At 32.1% G+C, this 23612-nt stretch overlaps 1 protein-coding gene across 1 annotated transcript; it reads right to left on the reverse strand.

Moving 5' to 3' along the window:
* Positions 1 to 4503: 4503 nt before the first annotated feature.
* LOC143237106 (large ribosomal subunit protein uL24-like) lies at positions 4504 to 12922 on the reverse strand. Its single transcript, XM_076475975.1, is given in 5 exon segments — positions 4504 to 4631; positions 4634 to 4667; positions 5900 to 6040; positions 8921 to 9117; positions 12835 to 12922. Coding segments are annotated over 4 exon segments (432 nt in total). The 5' UTR covers positions 9089 to 9117; positions 12835 to 12922; the 3' UTR covers positions 4504 to 4542.
* Positions 12923 to 23612: the final 10690 nt, after the last annotated feature.

A 23612-nucleotide genomic window follows, 5' to 3' on the forward strand; every position in this document is an offset into this window, starting at 1 on the left:
TACAAAATACACAAACACCTTTCAGGCATAAAAACAACTCTTCAACCCTTCTTTAGCATGCAGTCTCTTACACTTTTAAATTAACATGCTTAGTTTTACACTTCTCGGTGACTAGATTCTCTTTTCTTTGCTTGTTGTTACATTTATCTTTACAAGTATGTGTATTTGGCTTTGTGAAATGTTATTCAAGTATTTCCCATTTATTTTGTAAATCTTCAGCTTATAAACATCTATGTATACAAATTTTGTATCCTGACATTTCATAAAATTTAATACACTAACAGCATAACTTTTCTAACCTTTTATTTCACATATCTTTTTTGGTGTTATAAGTACCTATACATTTTACCTTTAACTTATTTTATATCGCAATGTCTTAACCACACTTATTTATCATGGCTACCACTTTTAAGCTAATGGAGCTTACACTGAAAGAAGTGCATTAAAAAAAATGCCTTGCCTGCATCAGCAATGTATTGATAACATGTACAAGTATGTGACTGAGAAGCTAAGAATAGTATTCCACCTGACAAATAAAGCAAACTTAAAAAGAAACTCAGGTAACGTCCACTCATGTAAACAGAAGTGAAGTTTATCAATCATATTATTGGAACAGTTTCTACAGACCCAGCTAGAGATAGCCACATTGCGAGAGACAGACCTTAACCCGTCACCAGGGGAAACGTCTGCAGTACTCTTTGTTTTAAACCATACTACTGATAAGCTGTAGTCAACTTCACCAATACAACAGCACCATTGCCTGTTCTCTCAAAAGTTGAAATGCGTTTTGAATGGAGCAAGAAAGGTCCATTTCAATCTCTAAAGCTTTTTTTAGTGGATGCTCCAGTGCTGGCCCATCCATGACAACAAGTTCCTTTTTTACACCAGTGTTAATGACAATGGAATAATAGCAGTTATTGCAATTACAGGATGGAATACATTTAATTACATACATTAGTTATATGCTCAAGGATCTAAAATGGAAATACTGTCGCCAATGAAGAAAGAATTACTTGTAGTTGTTATCTTCATGAAACATTATGGCCCACCTGAATGCTAAATATCTCACCATATAAGCAGTGACAATGTTTTTCTTTGTAGAGCCATGAAATGTCCTGATCTTGGACATTATATAAAATATGAGATCTTAGCCATTTCTGCCATAGCAAAACTAGCCTTCAAGGTGGAAATTCCATGAATATATAGTACCCACGATTAATCCTTAGGGATATCTGGGAAGAGCAACTGAATGACTCTTACCTAACATGGAAATTTCTTGTTATGCACCAATGTAAAACCTGACTAGCATGTATACACATAACCTGCAAGGTCGGCTTTAAATGTGGTCAAGTTTATAACTACTTTCAGGTACAAGATTCTTTGAACATCGAGAAGAAAACGTCTGGAGGGCACCTAGATATTACCAGCACAAGTACTGACACTCAAGTCTTCTTTCTGGTTGCATTTAAGTGAGTGTTTAGCAGTAGTGTAAATACTCTATAGTGTGCTACTTAGAAAAAGAACCAGCCAAAACAAGGTAACCTCCAACAAAGAATACTTGTATCTCTTATGAAGAGTACAACCCAGGATATTTTCTCCCAGAAACTGACAGCAGTCATCAACACAAAATTATCATTCGTCACTATACAAAAGAGACTGAGACTTATCCATTGGCTGATTCATAGACAAAACGGTTCTCTAAGTTAAGTTTTAGATGTGCTGAAGATAACCTTTTTACGTTATAACCTCCAATCCGACGGTTTGTCAAAACAGGTCAGACTACCTAGGTCATGGTATGTGCCAACAGCAGAAAAGCAGCTTGGATCTACTTAGACCAATTTATAACTCATGTTCTTACAATCTGTTATTGTACATCACAGATGAAATTCTGAAAATTGACTTGACCAGAAACTGAGGTTGAGGACGCTCTTTCGAACTACACCAATTCTCTGAACAATTAAGAAATACTCACTTGTCTGTCCATAACAAGCCAAATGAGGAATCACTTTAACTAGCGATAATAGAGAGTTCCAACAGCAAAGAAGGATACTGATGTTGACTTCGCAGTTGATGGATCTGATAAATTAGCACTAGTTAAGAAAGTTGCCGATTAGTCCAGTCACTGAATACGGTAAAGTGGTGCTACTTACCTTCTGATCTATTAGGCGACATAAGATATGACGTATGCACTACCTTGTAGCATTGTCATTCAATCATAGTTAAGAACACTGAACTGAGAGCATAATATTATACCCGACTTGCTGCACAGGACGTATCAAAGTGGTTCTAAGGGTTCCTAAATACCTCTGCGTGTTATTTGGAGCCTTCCAGGCTGCTTGTGGTTAGCCGTTAAGCTTCTGATGCACAGACGGATTTCAGTCACCTGACTTCAAATTATTTTTTGCAACCCCAATACTATAATAGTGTGAGAACAGACTTTTTTTTAGAAAATAAAGTTATCTAAAAATTTCAGATTAAGTACAATTGGACCCTGTATTTTTTCAACAAAAATCTCCCCATGGAGTCGTGAGGGACCTGTTAAAAACGTAAATGTTTTTAGTTTCTCATGTCTTAGGAGACAGCATTACATGAAAATTAACTAGTGTTTGATAGTCAGCCTGAATCACTTAAAAGAAACAACACCTCTTTACAACTCAACTCATACAACCACAATCAATGTCGGACATTTAACTGTCACAATTATATTGGTATCCTTATTTGTAACACCCTTGATATCATTGTACGTGTATAATCATAATGATTCAACTTGACACCAAATGTGAAGGGAACTGTATTAATGTTTAGATAATTACAAGAGTTCATCATCAGAGAAATGGACAATGCTTATTACTAAAATCATGGTTTAAATTACAAACATGTCTTTAGAATATTGAAACAAAATGTTTCATAACATTAGCAAGAGACAGTTTGTTCACATGCTTTCTTCTATGAGCAAATCTCTATTTCAGAAACTGTGAACATCATGAGCCTCCTTTGAACAATATCTAAAGTCAAACTTTCTGCAGAAGTGTCATCTCACAAACCGATTTTACATAAATCTGAGTCACATTTCAGTCCAATAAAATAAGACTCCCTCAGAGCAGCAATTTTTTAAGAGCAGCTTTCAATAATAGCAAATCAAAATTATTTATAGCACAAGCAAACAATTTTTTTAACACTTTGAAATCACAGCAACTCAACTTCTAATAACAAGTGTAAATATCCTCACTGCAAATTCTGATAATGGTCAAGAGTCAAAATTACACAACTGTTAATGGTGTCTAAATCTAGAACAATTTCCAATACCATAAGTGGCTAATGTAAGATGATTCTTCGTGGAGAAAGTCTAAAACCAACATAACGCAGGATACAAACTTTCAAATTAAGCTTTTCACAGTAACTTCTACCCAGACAAGGAGAGTTAACCTGCATATCAGCTACAACAAATATCACGAAGTTCAATATTTATCTTTGTGAGACATCAATCAATGGCTTCAAAGATTGATGTAAAGCCCTGCTAACCAAACTCAGAGTTGGAAAAACAATCAGTTTTACTTAAAGGTTCCAAAATCAATAAAAATGTTTCTTCAAAGTAACATATAACATTATAAACTTAAAAACTTCTGTATGGAATGGCTAATCTTTTTTCTTTCAGTCATCTTTAATATCAATATTTCAACTTACTCGATAAAAAAAATTTCCACCATATATATTTCTTTCAAATATATCTTCATAGACATTTCTATTTTTAAAAGGGAGCTACTAATAGTGTTTTTACAGAAAAATAAAAATTATACTTAGTGATTCTATGTGTTGAACTAAATAACTTCTAACCGAACTAACTAAAATGCTAAAAAATTGAGGCATTCAGTGTATACCTCACATTCTGAAATGGTAAGTTCAAGTTTACACAAGACCCTAACCTCAACAGGTTGCAATATACATCAAATTTAGAAACAGTTGAATGACCACAGAGCAACTTTTCAGCACAGTAAATTTCCTAACTTATACAATACCATTTTTAATTACTAAGAATAACATCAAATTATGATGTTAAAAAATTAGAAAGCCAGTGATCCAAACATTAAGCCTACTCACAGCTTATAAATTATGGTAAATTTCACCCTTCATGTTAACTTTAGTTAGCACTAGCCAAGCTTCCTTGCACTATTTCTACCCTTTCTTCTAATTGTTTTTGGGAAATTTTAATATTTTTTCTTTAGATTCAAATTTTGTTTCATATGATTTACATGTTTTTCATGAGCAATGTATGTTCCTTCTAGAGATACAAAACCTAAAGTTTCATGAGGTGACAACAGCTTAGAAAGTTTACACCCATTATTTAATCAACACTTCATATTTTTAATTTATGGGTTCACAAAATATGACAAACTTGTATCCTGTCATTTTATCTCATTTTTTAATTGTAAATAATTTAATCTAATTGCTTCTACTTTGCTTTATAACAAAAATATGGTTTCTTTGTGCATACACACACACACGTCAGCTTTCTACAATGATTTTAATGGATTTTTATTACAATCATGCAGTTTCCATAGCAACAGATTCTTCAGTATGTTTTCCCTTGTCTGAGAATTGACGTCCTTTTGCCCGTCTTTCCAAAATCTTTTACGATCCTTATCCATCTTCAGTTTAACAATTACCACCTAGAAAAGTGAACCATTTAAGATAAACTTTTTTCAGAATAATTATATAATTATAACCTCAAAAGTAGCAATAAACCCCATAAACTGTACCCATATGCCATTAAGCCAAAGATTAGTTTCAACAAGTTGTTAAATAATTTCAAATTTTTTACTGTATTTTGTGAAACATGCAACTTATTACAATTTTCATTGAACAAAATAAAACATGTAATCATCACAATGTTAATATATTTTAACAGCCTAAACAGCAACTTGAAACTTCATAGACATGTCTGTATGGTATGTTTTTCATATCTCTAAGTGAAACTTCTGACTTTTAGCTTTGCCTTCAAGCAGTAAAACTTAATAATTTAAGAATGTATTACTTGAAACTATATCTTCAACTCATGCAAAGTACCACACTTTGATAGTATTGCACATTTTATTAAGTTCTTAGGAATTTCCTTCAAGATATGATGCAATTCATCACACATCCTTACCATGATGAGAACATCTCTAGCATTTCATCAAAAACATATGCACATGTTTGACTACATAAATTTAAAGAATCTGTTTTGCTAATGTAAGCTGGGGATCATAAACTTTCTTTTGATGTTGTAGAATGATAGTGTTACTTTATCTTGATAATGTTCTCAACACTGTTTCACTGAGGTCCAGATGTTAACTGCCCTTAGAGCTGCAAAAACATTTTAGTCCAACTAAATTAGCAAAATTTCAATGAAAATGGGAGAGAATTTTTTTTTTCTTTTCAAATGTTATCTATCTCACATGTAGCGATTTTGATTTTACGATTAAAAATGCTTTTATGCATCACAAAATTTTCAAATTTCACATGGGAGACAGTCATCAAATTATTGATTTATTGTAACTCTTAAATCAGAACCACCGCTTGATAGCTTTATCAAATCTTGTAACAATGATAAAAAATTAAGTAAATATAAACATTTACATTTTATGTATCACCACAAAATTTTGCAAGCATTCAGTAATCATTAAGAGATAGACAAAAAAAAAAAAATCTGAACTTTTAATGAAGTGTTATCACAAAAACTACCATGAAAACAGGAGACAAATTATCAACTGTTCTAAGTGCAAACTGATTTTCATGTTAAGATTAAAAATACTCTTTTTCATTTCAAAAATCATAAATATCATTTGTATAATCTTTAAAATGCCCCCCAAATAAATTTCCAACATTATTAGGAACAGAAAATATAGTGAGCTTAGTTTACCTTGGAAGGATGAATTCCAACATACACTGAAGCACCATTGGCCTTCTCTCTCTGAATTCTTTCAATATAAACTACGTACTTCTTACGATAACACTGGACAACTTTTCCAATCTGCTGTCCTTTGTAATGACCCCTCACCACCTAAATCAAACAAACAAAGAGCTAAATAAAATCAGAATGTTTTCATTAAACAAACAGCAGTAGCCTGCTAAAAACCCAAGTTTTAAGATTTTATTAAAACCATAAGCAATTTAACTTAAAAATTATAAATCTGTAGACAGAATGACAGAAATAACAACTCTTAACCAATCAAAAGTCTTCAGAAATTTTAAGCCACTAAAAAGACAATTTGAATGACCAGAAAGGGTGACATTTATTTTTCACATTACAGAAATACTAGATCCAAGAAGTAATGTGCTACCAATAAGATAAAATTTAAAAAATATAATACAGTATGTTTATAACTACCTCTTTTCTAATTCAACTTTGACCAGTTTTGCTTCAGTATTATTGTGGTACTGATTTTTTATGGTACTACCTCTAACGCTGTTGAATTTTGCTATCCAAGTGAATGAACCTTATCTTGAAATCTATCAAACTTATGGAATTTGTCTTCATCTAAATAAATTAGGATTTTTATTTTACAGTACTAGCTGACAAGCAGTAGTGTGTCAAATGATGTCCACTTTTAATGTGCAATACACAAGTCTCAAAAGATAAACTATAACTGTATGGGCAATGTGACTAAACAAATATGTTTTCAAACTCCACATTTGTTTTGGAACAACATTCCACAGAAAACATTTACTGAGATGGAAAAAGAATTATTTGGTATTCTTTTAGTAATGATCCCAAATATTTTGTATACAAAAATTCACTCTTTGTAATGAAGTATTTTTATTAAAGAATTGTTTGTGAAAGTTTATTTTGCTACTAGTCAGAGCATGATTGATTTTCATGTCATAATTAAAAAACATTTTGTCCCAAAAATCTCCTGAATACATTTAAAACATTTGTTGTCAGTAATAATTTATATTTTGTATTATTTTCTCTACCCTAACTTATACGGGTGGGAGTATGTAAAATAGACAGACCTTATGACCACCATACAAAGATTAGAAAACAATTATGCATTTTTCATTCTAGAATGACCACAAATTATAACATGGAAACAAAAATCTTGTCTGAATAGTTTAAACCTCATAACATTCTACATTAATTATTTTTATTACATTAACCTTCCAGTCATGCCTGGCAAACAACACTGAAATTACAATGGTGTAGTGCACATGCTACCACATCTAATAATATAAAGCTAACCTTTAGTATTTACAAAATGACCTGGCACCTGTCTTGACTGTTTTAATGTACTAATATTTTGTATAAAGAAGTCAAATTTTAATTATTATACATTATATGTATAAAAATTCATTAAAAAATTTCATTTTTTTTGTGTACAAAAATTTGTAATCTTTACTAAATGTCTACCAAACTGTGAAGATACACACTTTGCATCAAAAGTTGTCGTATAAAAAGTTACTGTTTGCAAATATGTATACGAACTTGTGTATATATACTAAGCTCATTGCAAAAGGGCTATTTCTTTCATCACAGGCTGTGTCCCATGGACAAACCTCGTAAATGCTACTTTGGACTTTTACACTTTCCATACTATAACTTTTAATAAAATATACACCTACCTTCATGAAGTTTTACAGATTATCTGTAAATATTATAAAGCCTTTCAATGCAAAATGTCAATTATGTTATTAAATTTTAAATTAATGTTTTTCTCATGCCTATTTTCTTTTTGAATACTGAATATCCAAACATGCAAAGTAGTTTTGATTTCACAATTAAAAATACTTGTATGCAACAGAAAATTTTTCAAATTTCACATGAACTTTTTATAACCTCCAGATAGTTATCAAATGTTTTTTTTATGAAAACATTTTATTTGTTATTTCTGCCATTGAATCACTGTAACGAGTTTGGTCAAATTAACCACTCTCATAATCACCATTAGAGAATAAACACAAGTTATGTTTTTTTCATTATAGAATGACCACACATTATAAGAAGAAATCACAAATGTTTAGTCTACATAACTTGGATCTCATTTTGCATTTATATTTATTATATTGACTTCTCAACCACGTATGGCTAACATGACAGAAGTTACAATGATGTGACACATTTAGACTAATGTTACCATATGCAATAATATAAAATCGACCCATCAACTTTACAAAATAGCCTGTCTTGGCTGTGTTTTGGTGGATTAACTTTTGCATTTGCTTGCTGTAGGCTGCTAAACCTTATCAAATTTTGCTCATAGATTATGTGAAATGAAAATTTTAGATTTTACATACAAATTTTGAAATAACCAAATATCATAAATTACCATATCAACACCATAGAATTCCACTGTAATTTATTAAGCTAAGAAACTAAACTGTATTTAGGTAAAAGAAATTTCAAGTTAACTGAAGTCTTACCTCATCACCTCTTGGATTCTACGATGAAAGGAAATAGTTTGCTGCTAAAACAGAGGCTGAGAAAGCCACTAAGGGGACATTCTGATCTTTTGATTGGTTATTTACATATCATACACAGAAAAAGCATTTTGAAAATGGGGAAGATGTGTGGCATTATTGTGTTTAATTCAGTAAATGTAGAGATAGACTTATACTTTATCATCTAGCTTCTCAATATTGGTAATTTGTACAACTACATATTTTGAATTTTGACATCACAAACATATAAACTGAACAACAAGAAAATCTGAATTATAATCTACAATTTGATACTATACTTATTGACATAAATTCACAAAATAGTAGTTCAATAAAATTGTAAATAGGAGTTAACAAATGCAACGGAACGACCTATGTCAACAGGGTAAAAAGGAACTTTGAGTACTTTTAATTTAAAATAAATAATGACTTAGTGGTCAAAATATTGCAAGATTAGTTTAACGTATGTTTTATCTAAGCAATACTGAAGTAATCCATTAATTACCTGAACTTCATCATCCTTTCGAATAGGGATGCTACGCACACCATATTTCTGTCTTAGCTCTTTTGTCAGAGGAGCACTCATGATTTTCCTTCTGATGTGGGATGGGGCATTAAAGTGTCTCTTTCTGTTTTTCCTACGAGAGGAAGTGACCAGCTTATTCATCTTCATGGTGAAGCTTTTACTTTGGTAAGGGACACCTAGTAAAGTAAAATTAATCCACTTTCATTGTAAATTGAGTTCTTACTTTCTACAAAACTATACACTTAGTATTTTGACATCACAAACATCTAATTTTAAACAGTGCTACATTTAACATATCAGGTAACTCATTAAAATCCATATGTAGGTGTGTTCTTTTAATATTTACTTTTTAAATTAAGAAATTAACTCATATGTAGAAAGGTTGAATTACAATCCACAACCTCTTGACATAAATTCATAAAATAGTAGTTCAATAAACATGATGACATGGCCTTTGGCTTTCTGTTTCCAGGCTTTTATATTTAAAGTTATAACTAAACAAGGGTTATTCATATAAACACATTATCCTAATGCTTTTATATTAAAATTCATATTAATCTACATATAGTAATTTTGAACAAAAGGTTAAATGTATCAGTTATTTGATAATTAACATTTTCTAGCAAATAATGAATAATTAACATTAATTTTTTTACAAACATTAAGTAATACTCATTATGCTTGCAGCTTTGTAATAATTAAGCAATCAATTAAATTACAGCTACACTAACAGTTAAACAAGAACAGATAAAGCTGCAGCTAGTTATGCAGTCTTTCAAGGATTATAAACCTCCAGACCAGATACTTCCTCAAAAATTTTAAATATTAAGGACTGGATATGTAAACAGGGTTAAATAATTTGCTATGGCTTTTTTTTTTTACAAGTCCTTAAACATTATATAGATTAAAAATGAGCTAATATTACTTATCTTTTGAAGGAAAATTATAAAACTTCTACAAGTGATCATAGGTCTAGTAATCTTACATTAGTGATGAAAAATGTTTTTGAAAGTCTTATATATATATATATATAAAAAAAAGGCTTCACAAAACCATTTAACTTAGTTTAAAATTTTGTGGGATGATCAACACAGTTTTACTATGGTTAAATCTTAACTTCCTAATCTTTCACCATTTGGCAAACAGGTCATGGTAAGTGTAAATAGAATTTCAAAACTTTTCACAGTGAGTTACTTAAAAACATGGAAGAAATCAGAAGATTGTTGTATATTCTTCAATAAAAATAAGAACTCTAGGTCTGTGTTACTGTTAGGACTCTTGCTATTTTTATTTATATCAATAAGATGAAAAAATTGTAAACAAGTGTTTAACTCTGCTGATGACATTACCCACTGTGAGGATACTTAAAAAAAAAAAAGAGAAAAAAAATGTTATTTGATAAGTTTGTCAGATAAATGACAGATGGCTCTGAATAATACATGAAGAGTAAAGTTTATATTTGTGTTAAGAATGTGTTTTATTGTATTTCTTAAAATATTAAAAGGAATTCTTTTTTACAATGGGGCCATCATTCTAAACAGGACATTTGCCAATGGGATACAATGTCTTACCCAATTTTTTATGTATATTATTATTATTACTTTCTTGAAAACATCTTGAAAGTTTGTTTGCAGTTTTAGCTGGTTTTTTTGTTTCAATGTGAGAACATAAGTAGGTAATATGGTAATTATAGCTTGTATTTTTCAAGATTGGAAATTACACATTGTTGTAAAATAGATGGCACTTCATAGCATAAAATTAGCATCTCATTAGAAAGAAATGGTTGTTTTAATGAAACAGTTGTCAAACACATCCTTCAGTCAAATACAAGAGATTAAGAATTTTCAAAATTATTAAAAAATACAGAAAAGAAAAATGTCTGAACACAAAAAATGCAACAATTTAATTCATTTATACAAGAACTTAGAGCAATTACCCATAATTGAAACATTGTTTACAAAACTTGTTTTGAATATTTATAAAAATTAGAAAAAATTTGGTGGTAGACTTCATTTGATTACTGCATTCATCTTATAATTTTCACAAAGAATTCATCTTATGCTTTATCAGAGTAATACCACATTTCCACAAAAATCTGTATCTATAAATAGGAATGCAAAATCCAAAGTTGGTTTTAAAGTGCAAATCAGTAATTATGAATGTAAAACATCATCCTGGATCTTGTGCCAATATAATTATCTGCCTTTCAATCAGAGCTTGCAAAAGCTGATCATAAATTGATACAATGAACTGTAAAATAAAATATAAAGATATGAATCAAACATGAGAAAGACAAAGCCTTTACATTTACCTAATTCGTAATACACAGTCAACCAAGAAAAGAAATCAGTAACGCCAAGGTAACTTTTCCTGAAAACATTAAAGTAACAAACTGACTGAAGCTTTATAGAGAAGACAATGGCCAAATACAGGTAATAAATAAATCACAATTTGAAAAGTTATGTTTACAATATTTTGAGATCACAGAAGTTAAATTACTGCATTATTTCACTCATTCACGAGATGAATAACTCCATAAGCCTGAAAAAGAGCACTTAACTATGCATCATACACAAATACACTTGCCGAGCTAACAAACTGTGGAATACTGTTTGATCAACAATTGAAACTATGAATCTTAATGAAGAAATTCTTAGATTAACAAATCAGTAAATGTGTTAATAAATTTAATATATAATGTACCAAAAGGAAGAGGAGCTATCCAGTCTCATAATTTGGACTGATTTCACGTGAGGTTAAGCACCACATTCCTACGTCAGATATAAAGCCGTTTCTCAAGTAGTTATAAGACACGAGAGTAGCCTTGTTCAACATTTGCCTTTTTTTTCTAATATACAGCATGGCCCATAAGTCCCTACCCATCCATATATCTTATATATAAGGTGTATCTGTGTGCTGTCCCCCTCATTCTTGCTGCATAATATTATGCAACACCACATTCTGAGAGACATTTTCCTTAACATAGCAGGGGTTATTGTTCCAAATGCTGCAATAACAGCTGCCTTCAACTCATTACAAGTATTATTGAATATAACATAATAACATATGGATGGGTAGGGACTTACGGGCCACCCTGTACATTTCCTCGTGCAACAGTTCTGCAAGTTGTGTTATTCATGAATGTTGTATAATAATCATCATGCTATTAGTATTATTGCACTGTATACTATTTATGTATTAAAATACTTTTTCCTACACAAAATTGCGACTTTTTTCTTGTAACTAGATATGGCCACCAAATGGATAAAACGTCAGATCCATTAAAACCTAGGATTTAGTCCCATGCACTATCGGCACAGAAAACATTTTTTCAGGCCTTCCCTGCACACAGTTATCAGCCAAAATGTAAAATAAAACTAAATGGTATGGTATGAAAGTGATCACGTTTATGAACCATGGTAACGTTACATGTAATCCAAGCTTTCCCCCTTCAAATATTTAGATATTCACATATTTGAAATATACATGGTACATGCCAGGCCATGGCGAAAGATATTACGTATTTACCCCGTAAAACACTTTTAGCACTAGAAATTTAAACGGATAGTAAATAGTACTTGGTCTCCGAACAATACATTCAAAATGCCAAGCTTCAAACGTAATTAATATGTATAATAACAAACAAAACTACGTTATTTTACAAGTTTTTCCAAAAGTTAGATATGATGTTTTAAACCACTTTATGATAATGATACAATACGATTGAAGTACATTTACAACTTTTAATTTTTAAGACTATTACTAGTAATATTTATTTAAATAAATTTTGGAAACAGTAATATATCTTAAACACGACTCAGTAAAATAAGTAATTCTTACAGATCGCAAATGTAAATATCGGATTTAAATTCGATTTTACACACTTTACCTACCTCCAAAGCCTAACGTCGATGGTTCCAAAGAAAGAATATAATTTTTTTATTCACCGTCTAACTGTGACCCCTGGTGGTAATTTGAAGATACATATTTAACCAGCAAGGCAGTACTTTCTTTTATTTATCAAAAACAACTACCTCCAAATACATTTATAGGTATTTAAATCTGTTATATTTTTGGTTTGTAACTATAATAAGCCTTTAATTTTCATTTTGCTGCGGTATACTTTGTAAACAGTATAACAGCAGATTTTCTTCTAACGTTTATATTAATAAACATCACAGGTGATTATAAAGTTGATTTGAAACATCTTTACCTCGCCGAAAACACACTCAACTAGATATTTACATTTAGTGGCGCAGAAAATTGAGAAAACGATTTCATATACCATTCTAATTCAAAACTGACTGATAAGCTCTATAAAAAATCTTTTATTTGAAACTGTATATTATGTTACGTAAAATTTATAAATATATATTAGCCCTCCACTCCCAATGGCTCGGGAGAAAGTCCAGGAGCAGATTAAGGAGACGACTATAGAGGTTGTAGCCCAAGGTAAAAAAAGAAAAGAAAAAAGGACAGATATAAAGAAAAATAACTGTCTCCATGATCTCATTGGCACAGCGGAATGTCTTTAGACTTACAATGTTAGAAATCGAGGTTTGATATCTATGGTAGGTAGAATTGTGGAGCTGTGTGCTCAATTTAAAAAAAAAAGGATTTGTTTTAAAATCCCCTGGTGTGTCAGCGGTTAGTCTTCAGATTTATAATGCTAAGATTAGAGGTTCAGTTACCTCGGTAGACATAGCTGATGATCCGATGTGGCTTTGTGATGTAGCAGAGATTATCTCTTATCTGTATATGAATGAGGATTTCAGTATGTCGACAAAATTGATTCCAATTAACAAGAATAAATGCGAATACTCAAAAATTGTCTTTTATCGCGAGCAAATGAACGGAGAAAAGTTTTAAAGAGACTGGTTTTGCTCCAATCATTGAAGGAGAACATTTTTTGTGTTATATGCAAATTGTTCTCAAGAGCAATGGAAACGTTTTTGTTAGCAATAACTGGTTATTTTGACTGGAAGCATGTTACAAGAGAGTTTAGTCGGCATAAAAAGAAGTTCGTTGCATAAAAGTTGCGTCATCAAATTTGTTATTCATAAAAAAGAAATGAAGACGAATTGGCAAGACTTTATCAGAGCAGATGGATTCAATTACAAAGTTTCTTCACAAGGCTAACATTTAGAAAAAATAATGAAATTGTTGGTTCAGTATACAATGTCAATTATTTAGAAATACTGGAGATTTTAGGTAAGCATGACATATTTCTTGCTGCACACATTCAGAAATGCGTATATAAGGGGAAGGCCATGTTCCATACTTATTTACCAATTGTTTGTGACGAATACATAGAAATACTATACAAAGAAGTTTTCAATACCATTATTCAGTCAATCAAAACATCTAAGTATTACATGAGTTGCACATGTGCCGCATGAATGCAACTACCACAGTACTAATCAAACATGGCTGAAAGCGCGATGAAAAATATAAATAGATGTAAAATTTTAGGATATTTAAGCTATTTAGAATAAACATTTGTTTGTTTGTTTTTCTGTTACAATTTGTAGTTATTCTAGAATAAAAGAAAGCATAAGTTAGGATTCTTCCTAATTTTTATGGTGGCCACAAAGTCAGTCAAACGGACCAAAGCCTAAGAGAGATAAGATAGATACAGTGACGGATAAGCTATAAAGTTTTGTTTAAAATATTATTGAATAGAATTCTTGTAGTATATTGATTGATACTACTTGTACAGCTACAATAATGTGACTGTATTTGGTAACAGAAGTTGGGAAATTGTCTTCACTTGTAAAGATATACTGGATAGTGATGCTAATAGCCATAAATTCAGCAAGTAGATGGTTGAAAATTACCTTTATTGTAGGCAACTTCTCTATGCGTCATAAGGTGTAAGGTAATTTACTTCAGGAAGGAGTGAATATAAGGAAATCACTTCATGCAGAGACATGTCTGTAAGGTTAGACTAACTTTAAAATTTTTTCACAGTCGATGACGCATATTATTATATATTACATTAAAATTACTACAGCAAAGCTTGAACTTCTGCCAAAAATAAGTAGAGTATTCATAGTATGTGAATTACTCGTACAAGGTTTTGGTAAAAGTAAATTTACATGTAGTGACTGAACCACAATCAGGGGTATAGCCAGAAATGGCCATTGGAGGGGGGTTAGTTTGAGTGCTTGATGCAAGCGCCGCAGGTGCAAAGCCATGCTAGGGGGGTCCGGAGCCTGCTCCCCCCCCGGGAATTTTTTAAATAAAAACATAAAAGAAAAGCCTGAATTATGCATTCTGAGACCACCTTTTTGGGCAAATTTCAGAATGGCATATTGAGGTGTTTGTCTTATTTTTTAATCATAAATAAATATATTGGCCTATATAAATATACAGGGTGTTCGGAAAGTCAATGTATAGTTTTGAAACCAGCGATAACAGCATTCATTCAGTCTATTTCAAGCCAGCAACTGATAGCGGTGTTTAGAATCAAAATAAGAAGGATCCAAGCCTGTATTGATGCCAACGTTGTTTATAATTGCCATTCATATTTACCTCCTGTATTCTATAGTGAAACATGTCTGTTAATAAATATATAAGTGCACAGTGACTTTCCGAACACCCTGTATAACTTAAAGTTATCAGGCCCAGCAAAGTAGGCCTACAGTCCTGTCATCAACATATAAAATATAGAGTTACTCAGGAGAGTGCAAATTATATGTATAGTTTCTATAATCTGTATTCAACTATCATGGACAGTGTGTGTTCAGATTCCATGGATTTCAAGAATTAAGTTCACAAATAAACAGTGGGTGGCACCGTGGCAGGCTGGCAGCACCATGCTCTAACCTAGTACCATTCACGCCATCTATAGTGAATGATTGTTTATCAATCAATGATTACAATCATTCACTATGTCGAGCCTGAAAAAGCAAAAGACAGTGCATGGATTCTTTAAATCCATTCATGAGGCTGAACCTGATCATTCTGCTGCAGCCAATCAGGTTGAATCAGAATTGTCAACTGAATTGCCAGAGTCATCACCGTGGCCTTCTCCTAGTGCTGCCACTACCACCTCAGATTCAATCTGGGACATTGGAAATTATATTTCTGATGATGTAAGCATTGGTAAACATGTAAGTCGACTCCTCAGTTTATTAATTTTGTATTAAAAATCATGCAAACACTCTGTATCGTTGGTTTTCACAGTGGAGATAGCTACTCTACAGTCAGCATGCAAAGGGTTCTTTTTGCAAGTACTGATGTCTTTTTGCTCCTGATGGTGCTGGTGTTGAAAGCCAGAAATTGGGACAATTAGTGAAATTTCCATACACAAACTGGAAGAAGGCTGTTGAAGACTTCAAGGCACATGAATTGAAACAGTACCACCAAGACAGCAAAGAAAAAGCTAACATTTTTCTACAGGTCGTAAACACAAGTTCATCTGTGCACCTGCAGCTTGATGCAACTTACAAGCAAGAAATTGAACAGAACCGGTAATATTTAATGCCTATTTTTGATACTGTATTGCTGTGTGGAAGACAGGGTTTAGCTTTGAGGGGAAAATACGATTCTGGTCCAATGTTTGTTGGAGAAACTGATGAGGAGCCCATCAATAATGATGGAAATTTTCGGGTAATTTTGCGCTACAGGGCAAAGGGTGATGTCAATCTTTCAGCAAGCCTAAAGAGTACAAAGAAGAATGCTACGTATCTGAGTCCTCAAATTCAAAATGAAATCATCAATGCCTGTAATACTCATGTTCTTGATGCTTTGGTCAACAGGGTTAATGCTGCAAAGTGTTTCTCAAAGTTAGCTGATGAAACAACAGTTATTTCAGACATTGAACATTTTTCGCTGTGTATTAGATATTTGCATGCCAATGACAACTCTGTTGCAATGAGAGAAGATTTTTTGCAATCTATACTTGTTTATGATGTGACAGGCAGAAACTTGGCTGATGTTATCATAACCTATCTGATAAAATATGGTATTGACATGGCTTACCTGCAAGGACAAGGGTACGACGGTGCTGCCTTTATGAGTGGGAAATTCAATGGTGTCCAGAGACACATAACTGATAAATTCCCACTTGCATCCTATGTACACTGCAGTGCCTATTCCCTGAACTTGGCAATTTCTTATGCTTGTAAAGAAGTTCCTGTGCGAAAATGCATGGGAGTAATTTCTAGCATTGAAAACTTTCTCAATACACCCAAACGACAGCACGTTTTGGCTCTTTCGGTGGAGAATAAAGCACCTGAATTGAAAAAAAAGTTTGAAAGGTCTCTGCCCCACATGGTGCATTGAGAGGCATGACTCAGTCATTGTCTTTCTAGGATTAATCCATGCAGTTGCAGATGCCCTTGAGACCATATCAGGTTGGCAACACAGAGATTCTGCCACGCAAGCCAATCAATTGTTGTGTTCTATAACAGCCAAAATTCATCATCACTCTATCTACCATTGCTAAATTGTTTTCCTTTAGTTTACCTCTGTGCAACTTACTGCAGCAACAGAACATTGACTTAGGTACTGCGATGCATCACACAGAAATAGTGGAAGATTTAATCCGTTCACTCAGAAATAATACTGTGAATGAATTTAACATTTTCTTGAGGCTCAGACTCTGCATAGTGAGCTTCAAATTGACATCATAATGCCAAGGCAGGCTAAAAGACATTTGTACTGTGCTAACCCACAAACCACTAGCCCTGAGGAGTACTTTCGTATTGTTGTATTTGTACCATTTGTTGACCACTTTCTTTCACAAATATGTGATCGTCTGTCCAGTCACAAAACTCTCCTTACAAACTTCATGTGTCTACTACCATCAGGATCTACCACAGAACGGTCAGAACCTACAGCACAATAATATGACCAAATTAAAGAGTTGGTCAATATATACAAGGCTGACATTGACAGCACTTCACTAGCTACAGTAGGTGAACTTAAGATTGGTACAAATCACTTGCAAACAACAGACCAAAAAATGTCATAGATGCATATGCAATGCAGAAATGTCCCCAGTCATTTCTAGGCTGTTGAAAGTATCTGCCATGCTGCCCGTGTCAACGAGCTCAGTGGAGCGTTCATTTTCAACTCTCAGAAGACTCAAAACGTATTTGAGAAATATCACCACTGAAGATCGATTGAATGGCCTGGCCTCATTATACATTCACCGTTATATTAAAGTTGAACTAAAGTGTGTTGTAGATGTTCTGGCAAGAACGAACAGACGTTTGAGTCTTTCATAGATATTTGATTGTATTTCTCTAGTTCTGACAAAACTTGCTGCATTAAAAGTGTTCAATCAGACATTTGCATTTGACCATTTGTTGTGTGTGAAATTATCTGCCATGCAATCACGGATATTTATGAAACTTCACAGGTGGCAACTGAACTTGTCTAAAAAAGTTTGGGTCCATGGGGGTGTTTTACCCCCCCCCCCCGGCTACGCCCCAGATCACAATAGAACTAAACACTCTAGCATGTTCTGATGGATTAATATTTGGTAGAACTCTCGTGCTTCTGAAAAAATAACATTATCATCATGAGGGTTATGAACACGACAAACCATGAAATTCAAGTCACATGTGGTATTTATTTGTATTAGTTTACATTATTATTATATTTAATACAACATTAGTTATTAAGTCACACTGTTATGAATTATCTAAATGAATGTCAAGAGTAATGCTAGCGATAGAGGCCCAAACTTGAGTTTGTGCTCAGGGACCCAGAATAGCTTAATCTGTCATTATATCTTTTCTATCGAATACTATTATTCTACAAAACTTACACGATTACAGTTAGGTAAGATATGGCGAGATGCTTGACCCATCATTTGAGGATCGCTGGTTCGAATCTTTGTCACATCAAACATGCTCACCCTTTTAGCCATGGGGGCGTTATAAGTTACGGTCAATCCAACTTATTCATTGGTAACAATAGTAGTCTAAGAGATGCATTATCTTTATATTTTGGCTACTGGTGTTGTTAGCTTATTCAACATCATATGTATTTTACTGAAAAATGTTGTATTAAGCACAGATTAGCATGAGTGTGTAATAATACATACTATAGTGACAAGAATATTAACCCTGGCTGAAAGAGTTTTAGCTTAGCTTAATTCGTTTTTTTTTTGTGATGCCTAGAAAAAGAGTCAAGTTTAAGGGCTCTGAGATGGCAGTATATTATGATACCATGGTTACTGACACATAGCTAGTGGATGTAGCCAATGTAGGTTACCATGATTTAGTTGCAGCCTATTTGTTTGCTCGTTGTCAAGCGCGAAGCCACACAATGAGCTCCCTATGCTTTGCCCATCACAAATATCAAAATCCAGTTTTTTAGTATTATATTCCTTTAGACTTACTGTTAAGCCACTGACAGGTGAGGCAGTTTGCTTAAAGTTATTAGTACAGGTGACAACGTGTAATATTGAAATACATGTATATAACAATGTAGGTGTATGAATAAATACATGATGTTTACGGGAAATTTGAGAATACACAAAACTTGAGATACTAATTCTGTTGTATGATAATTGTTGACAGATTACACCTACAAAATGGTAAAAGTGGTGGATATTTTGAGCATTTGTATTATCAGACTTATTCAGTGATTAACCACAGAGATTTGTCTTAGAAGATATTTATTAACGAAAAAAAAATCTGAATAATAATTCCATCAGGAACCAACTTATTTTTCTAATTCAAAGCCTTAAAGTGTATTATTTCAATGGATGAGAAAGAACAAGTGTAAATTATTATATTAGGGAAGCATTTCATTTGGCAAGTTATTTCACTGTTTGTTTTCTGGTTGATAAAAAATGTAAATAATACAGTATTTTTATTTTACATACAAGACATAGCAGGTTAGTAATATTGTCAATAACAATAAGAATTAGGAATGTTATGATGTGCCCGGCATGGCCGAGCGTGTTAGGCGTGCAACTCGTAACCCGAGGGTCATGGGTTCGCATCACAGTCGCGCCAAAAATTCTCGCCCTTTCAGCCGTGGGGGGCGTTATAATGTGACGGTCAATGCCATTATTCGTTGGTAAAAGAGTAGACCAAGAGTTGGCGGTGGGTAGTGATGACTAGCTGCCTTCCCTCTAGTCTTACACTGCAAAAGTAGGGGCGGCTACGGTTTCTCCTCCTGGTTGGGGGTTGTGCGGTGGACTAACAATCTACTCACTTAAAAAACCAGCCTGTTAATGAATCCGCAAGAGATTGCGGCTCTATGTCCCTTCATGGAATCAAGCGGCATCAATAATAATATAATAATATTATGATAATGTTTGTTGGTAAGCAGCACAAAAACCTCCAGAAAAACACAGATTTCAATGTTGAATGTTCTTCATAGAATTCATCCTTGTAATCCACAAGTTGTTTTAGATGCTGATCTTCCACAGAGACTTTTGTATTTGATGAAATCACTTTGTTGGAAGCCTATCTTGTTTAGAGTACTGTCTTCCTTAAGATGTGTTCAAAATAAATATTCATTGTCCTTACTTTTCAAGCATGTCTCTTTTATTACTCATTTCACACCAAATTCTTCAAATACTTTACTCAGTTTTATTATTAATGCCAAGTCAAATTTCTTTTATCAGTTATATAAAATGTATAAATTTTGATTGCATAGTTTACATCTGATAATCATATATTGTAGTGTTTAAATATTCAAATTATAATCCTAGATATGCAACATTAGTATCTTGCATTAGCATGTACTACTGAAGAAGGCTGTAGTTCTGCATATTTTCTTCTTCATTATCTAATAATGTCTATTAGCTGTATAAATTACATATAATGTTTTGTTTTCCTTTTTAATTAAGATACAAAAGAAAAGTTTGCACATCATAGTTTTTGGTTAAACAGACAATAATCAGTATAGCCTTCCACGAAACCTGAGATTATAGTTTAATTTAATGTTATACCAGTAACATGGAAGGTGCTTGTTGTAGTGGAATTTGTTGAAAAATCTACTGACATGGACAGTTATTTCTATTAATATCAACCAGTATTAGTGAAGTTTTAGGACTTCTAGAATCTGTTTTGATGTTGTCTTTTTAAACAGGACATATAATAATAATAATAATAAATTTATTAAGCAATAAATTAGACACAAAAAATCAAATATCAATATAAAACCATCAACAAAGAGTTAACTCGTCCTGTGATGGTTAAACACATAATAATGTAAAATCAAAACTTACAAAATCAATATAAAGTTCCCAGAATATTATCATCAGTATTTAAGATCCATTGTTTTAAGTATTTCTTTTGATTAACACGATTAATAGAAGATCTTATACTATAAGGAATAAAATTATGAATACGAGGTGCCAAATAAAGATATTGATGAAGTGTAACTGTTTTACATGGTGTGGGTACATTAATTGGAAAAAAAGATTGAAGTCGTGTAAAATATGAAGTGACTTTAAAAGGCCTATTAAAAGAAACATGCAATGTAGATAAAGCTAAAAAATATAAATAAAGTTTATCATATGAAAGAGGGAGTTAAATTTACTGAAATCGGTATCAAGCCTATGAGTAAAAATAAGAGAGAAAACACTTTTGCAACTTGTGAATAGGAATTAAAAAAGTCTTATATGTGCCACCCCAAATTGAAATACAATATTGTAAGAAAGATTGAAAGAGAGCATAATATACACTTAACAAAATATGATAAGGAGCACAATGACTAAGTTCAAAAATTAGCATAGAACTATATTTTAATTTATTAACTAAAGAATTAATATGAAATTGCCAATTTAATTTTCGATCTAAAATAATTCCTAAATATTTAACAGAGGAAACTTGAGTCAATTTGGGACACTTACAATTAGGTAAGTATAACAATCACTAGAATGATAAAAAATAGAAGGAAAAGCTGGAATGACACCATAAAGGTTAAACTGAAGAAGAAAAGATTTAGATATATTTAAGGATAAGTCATTACAGAAAAGCCAATTTTAATTTTATTAAGATCACTAGAAATAATGGCTTCATTAATTAGATTTGGCTTACTATAAACAACAGCAATATCATCGCATAGGCTTGGATATCTCCAAAAACTGTTGGTAAAGAATATCATTTATATAAATGAGAAATAATAAAGGGCCCAGAACAGAACCTTGTGGTACTCCAACATTAATTGTAAGCCAATCACTATAATTATTATGGATACAAACTGATTGCTTTCTATTGTGAAAGTAAGAAAAAAACCAATCAAAACAATGCCTCTAAAACCATAATAAGATAATTTATTTAACAATATTTTATGATTAACAGAATCAAAAGCTTTGGCTAAGTCAAGAAAAACAGCAATTGATGAAGATCAGAATCCAAAGCTTCTGTAATACTTCCCACAAGTTTAGCAACAGCAACCTCCGCTCCAAGCCCAGGCCGAAAGCCAAATTGAGAAGGAGACAAAACTGAATGTCTATCAAGAAATGATAAAATTCTAATCTTCATAGATTTTTCAAATAGTTTAGAGAAATGTATTAATAAGGAAATAGGTCTATAATTCGTAAAATCAGAAATATTACCAGATTTATAAATAGGAATGACCAATGATAACTTTAAAGCATTAGGAAACTTCCCTTGAGTAAAAGATAAATTAATTAAAAAAGTCAAAATTGGTGCAAAAGATTAGCATTAGCTTTCAAAATCTTAACCGAAACACCATCTACACCATTAGAAGCTGAATTTGATAAGGAGAAAATATTATTCATAGTTTCAGATACAGTAACAGGATATAGGTAACAAGAAGAAGAAGGAGCAGGAGGCATGCCCTGAGAACAAAATTTAGGATTGGAGCAAGTAGATTTAGCAACATTAACAAAAAAATAATTCAAATCAGATAAATCAGTAGTACCAAAATTACAAAATTTCTTATTTTTTTTTTTAACATCAATAATAGAGTTAACAATATTCCAATTCTGTTTAATAGTTTTAGCATTCTTAAACAGGTTATGATAATAAGTCCATTTAGTCTTACGGGTCAAGCTAACAACATAATTCCTTAAACACTTAAATCTAATCTTTAAATAAATATCATCAGGAAATTGATGTACTTTCTTTTTAACTTATCTCTTTAATCATTAACAAAACCAATTCACTGGTAATCCATGGCTTAATTTTTCTAAACTTTCGTGACACAGAAACAGTAGTAGTACAACTTTGAATACAATCAGTTAACACTTCAGCAAAATTATCATAAGCAACATTAACATCAGAACAATTCATAACACAGGACCAATCTGAAAAATTCAAACAAGAACTCAATTCATTAAACTTAATCTTTTGAACATTTGAGACATGTTCTAGATCCGATAAAATGTCTATACATAAAACAATTGGAAAATGATCGGTCAAAAAACTCTCAACAATATAAGAATAACAATTTTTAACAGTATTTCCACTAATTAAAAAATGATCAATACAAGAATTAGTAACATTGGTTATCCGTAGGAGAAGAAATAATAATACGAAGATTGTTCTCAGACAAAAACTTAAAATATGCATTCTTATAACAAACATCATCAAATGCCAAAACATCTATATTAAAATCACCAACAAGTATATTAATATCATATTTGTATAAATTCAATTCTAATGAAAGCTCATCAATAAATTTCAATACAGGCAATCTAGGAGATCGATAAACAACAAAGAGATTA

Source organism: Tachypleus tridentatus, chromosome 13 (genome assembly GCF_004210375.1).
Source record: "Tachypleus tridentatus isolate NWPU-2018 chromosome 13, ASM421037v1, whole genome shotgun sequence".
In the NCBI taxonomy this organism is placed as follows: domain Eukaryota; kingdom Metazoa; phylum Arthropoda; class Merostomata; order Xiphosura; family Limulidae; genus Tachypleus; species Tachypleus tridentatus.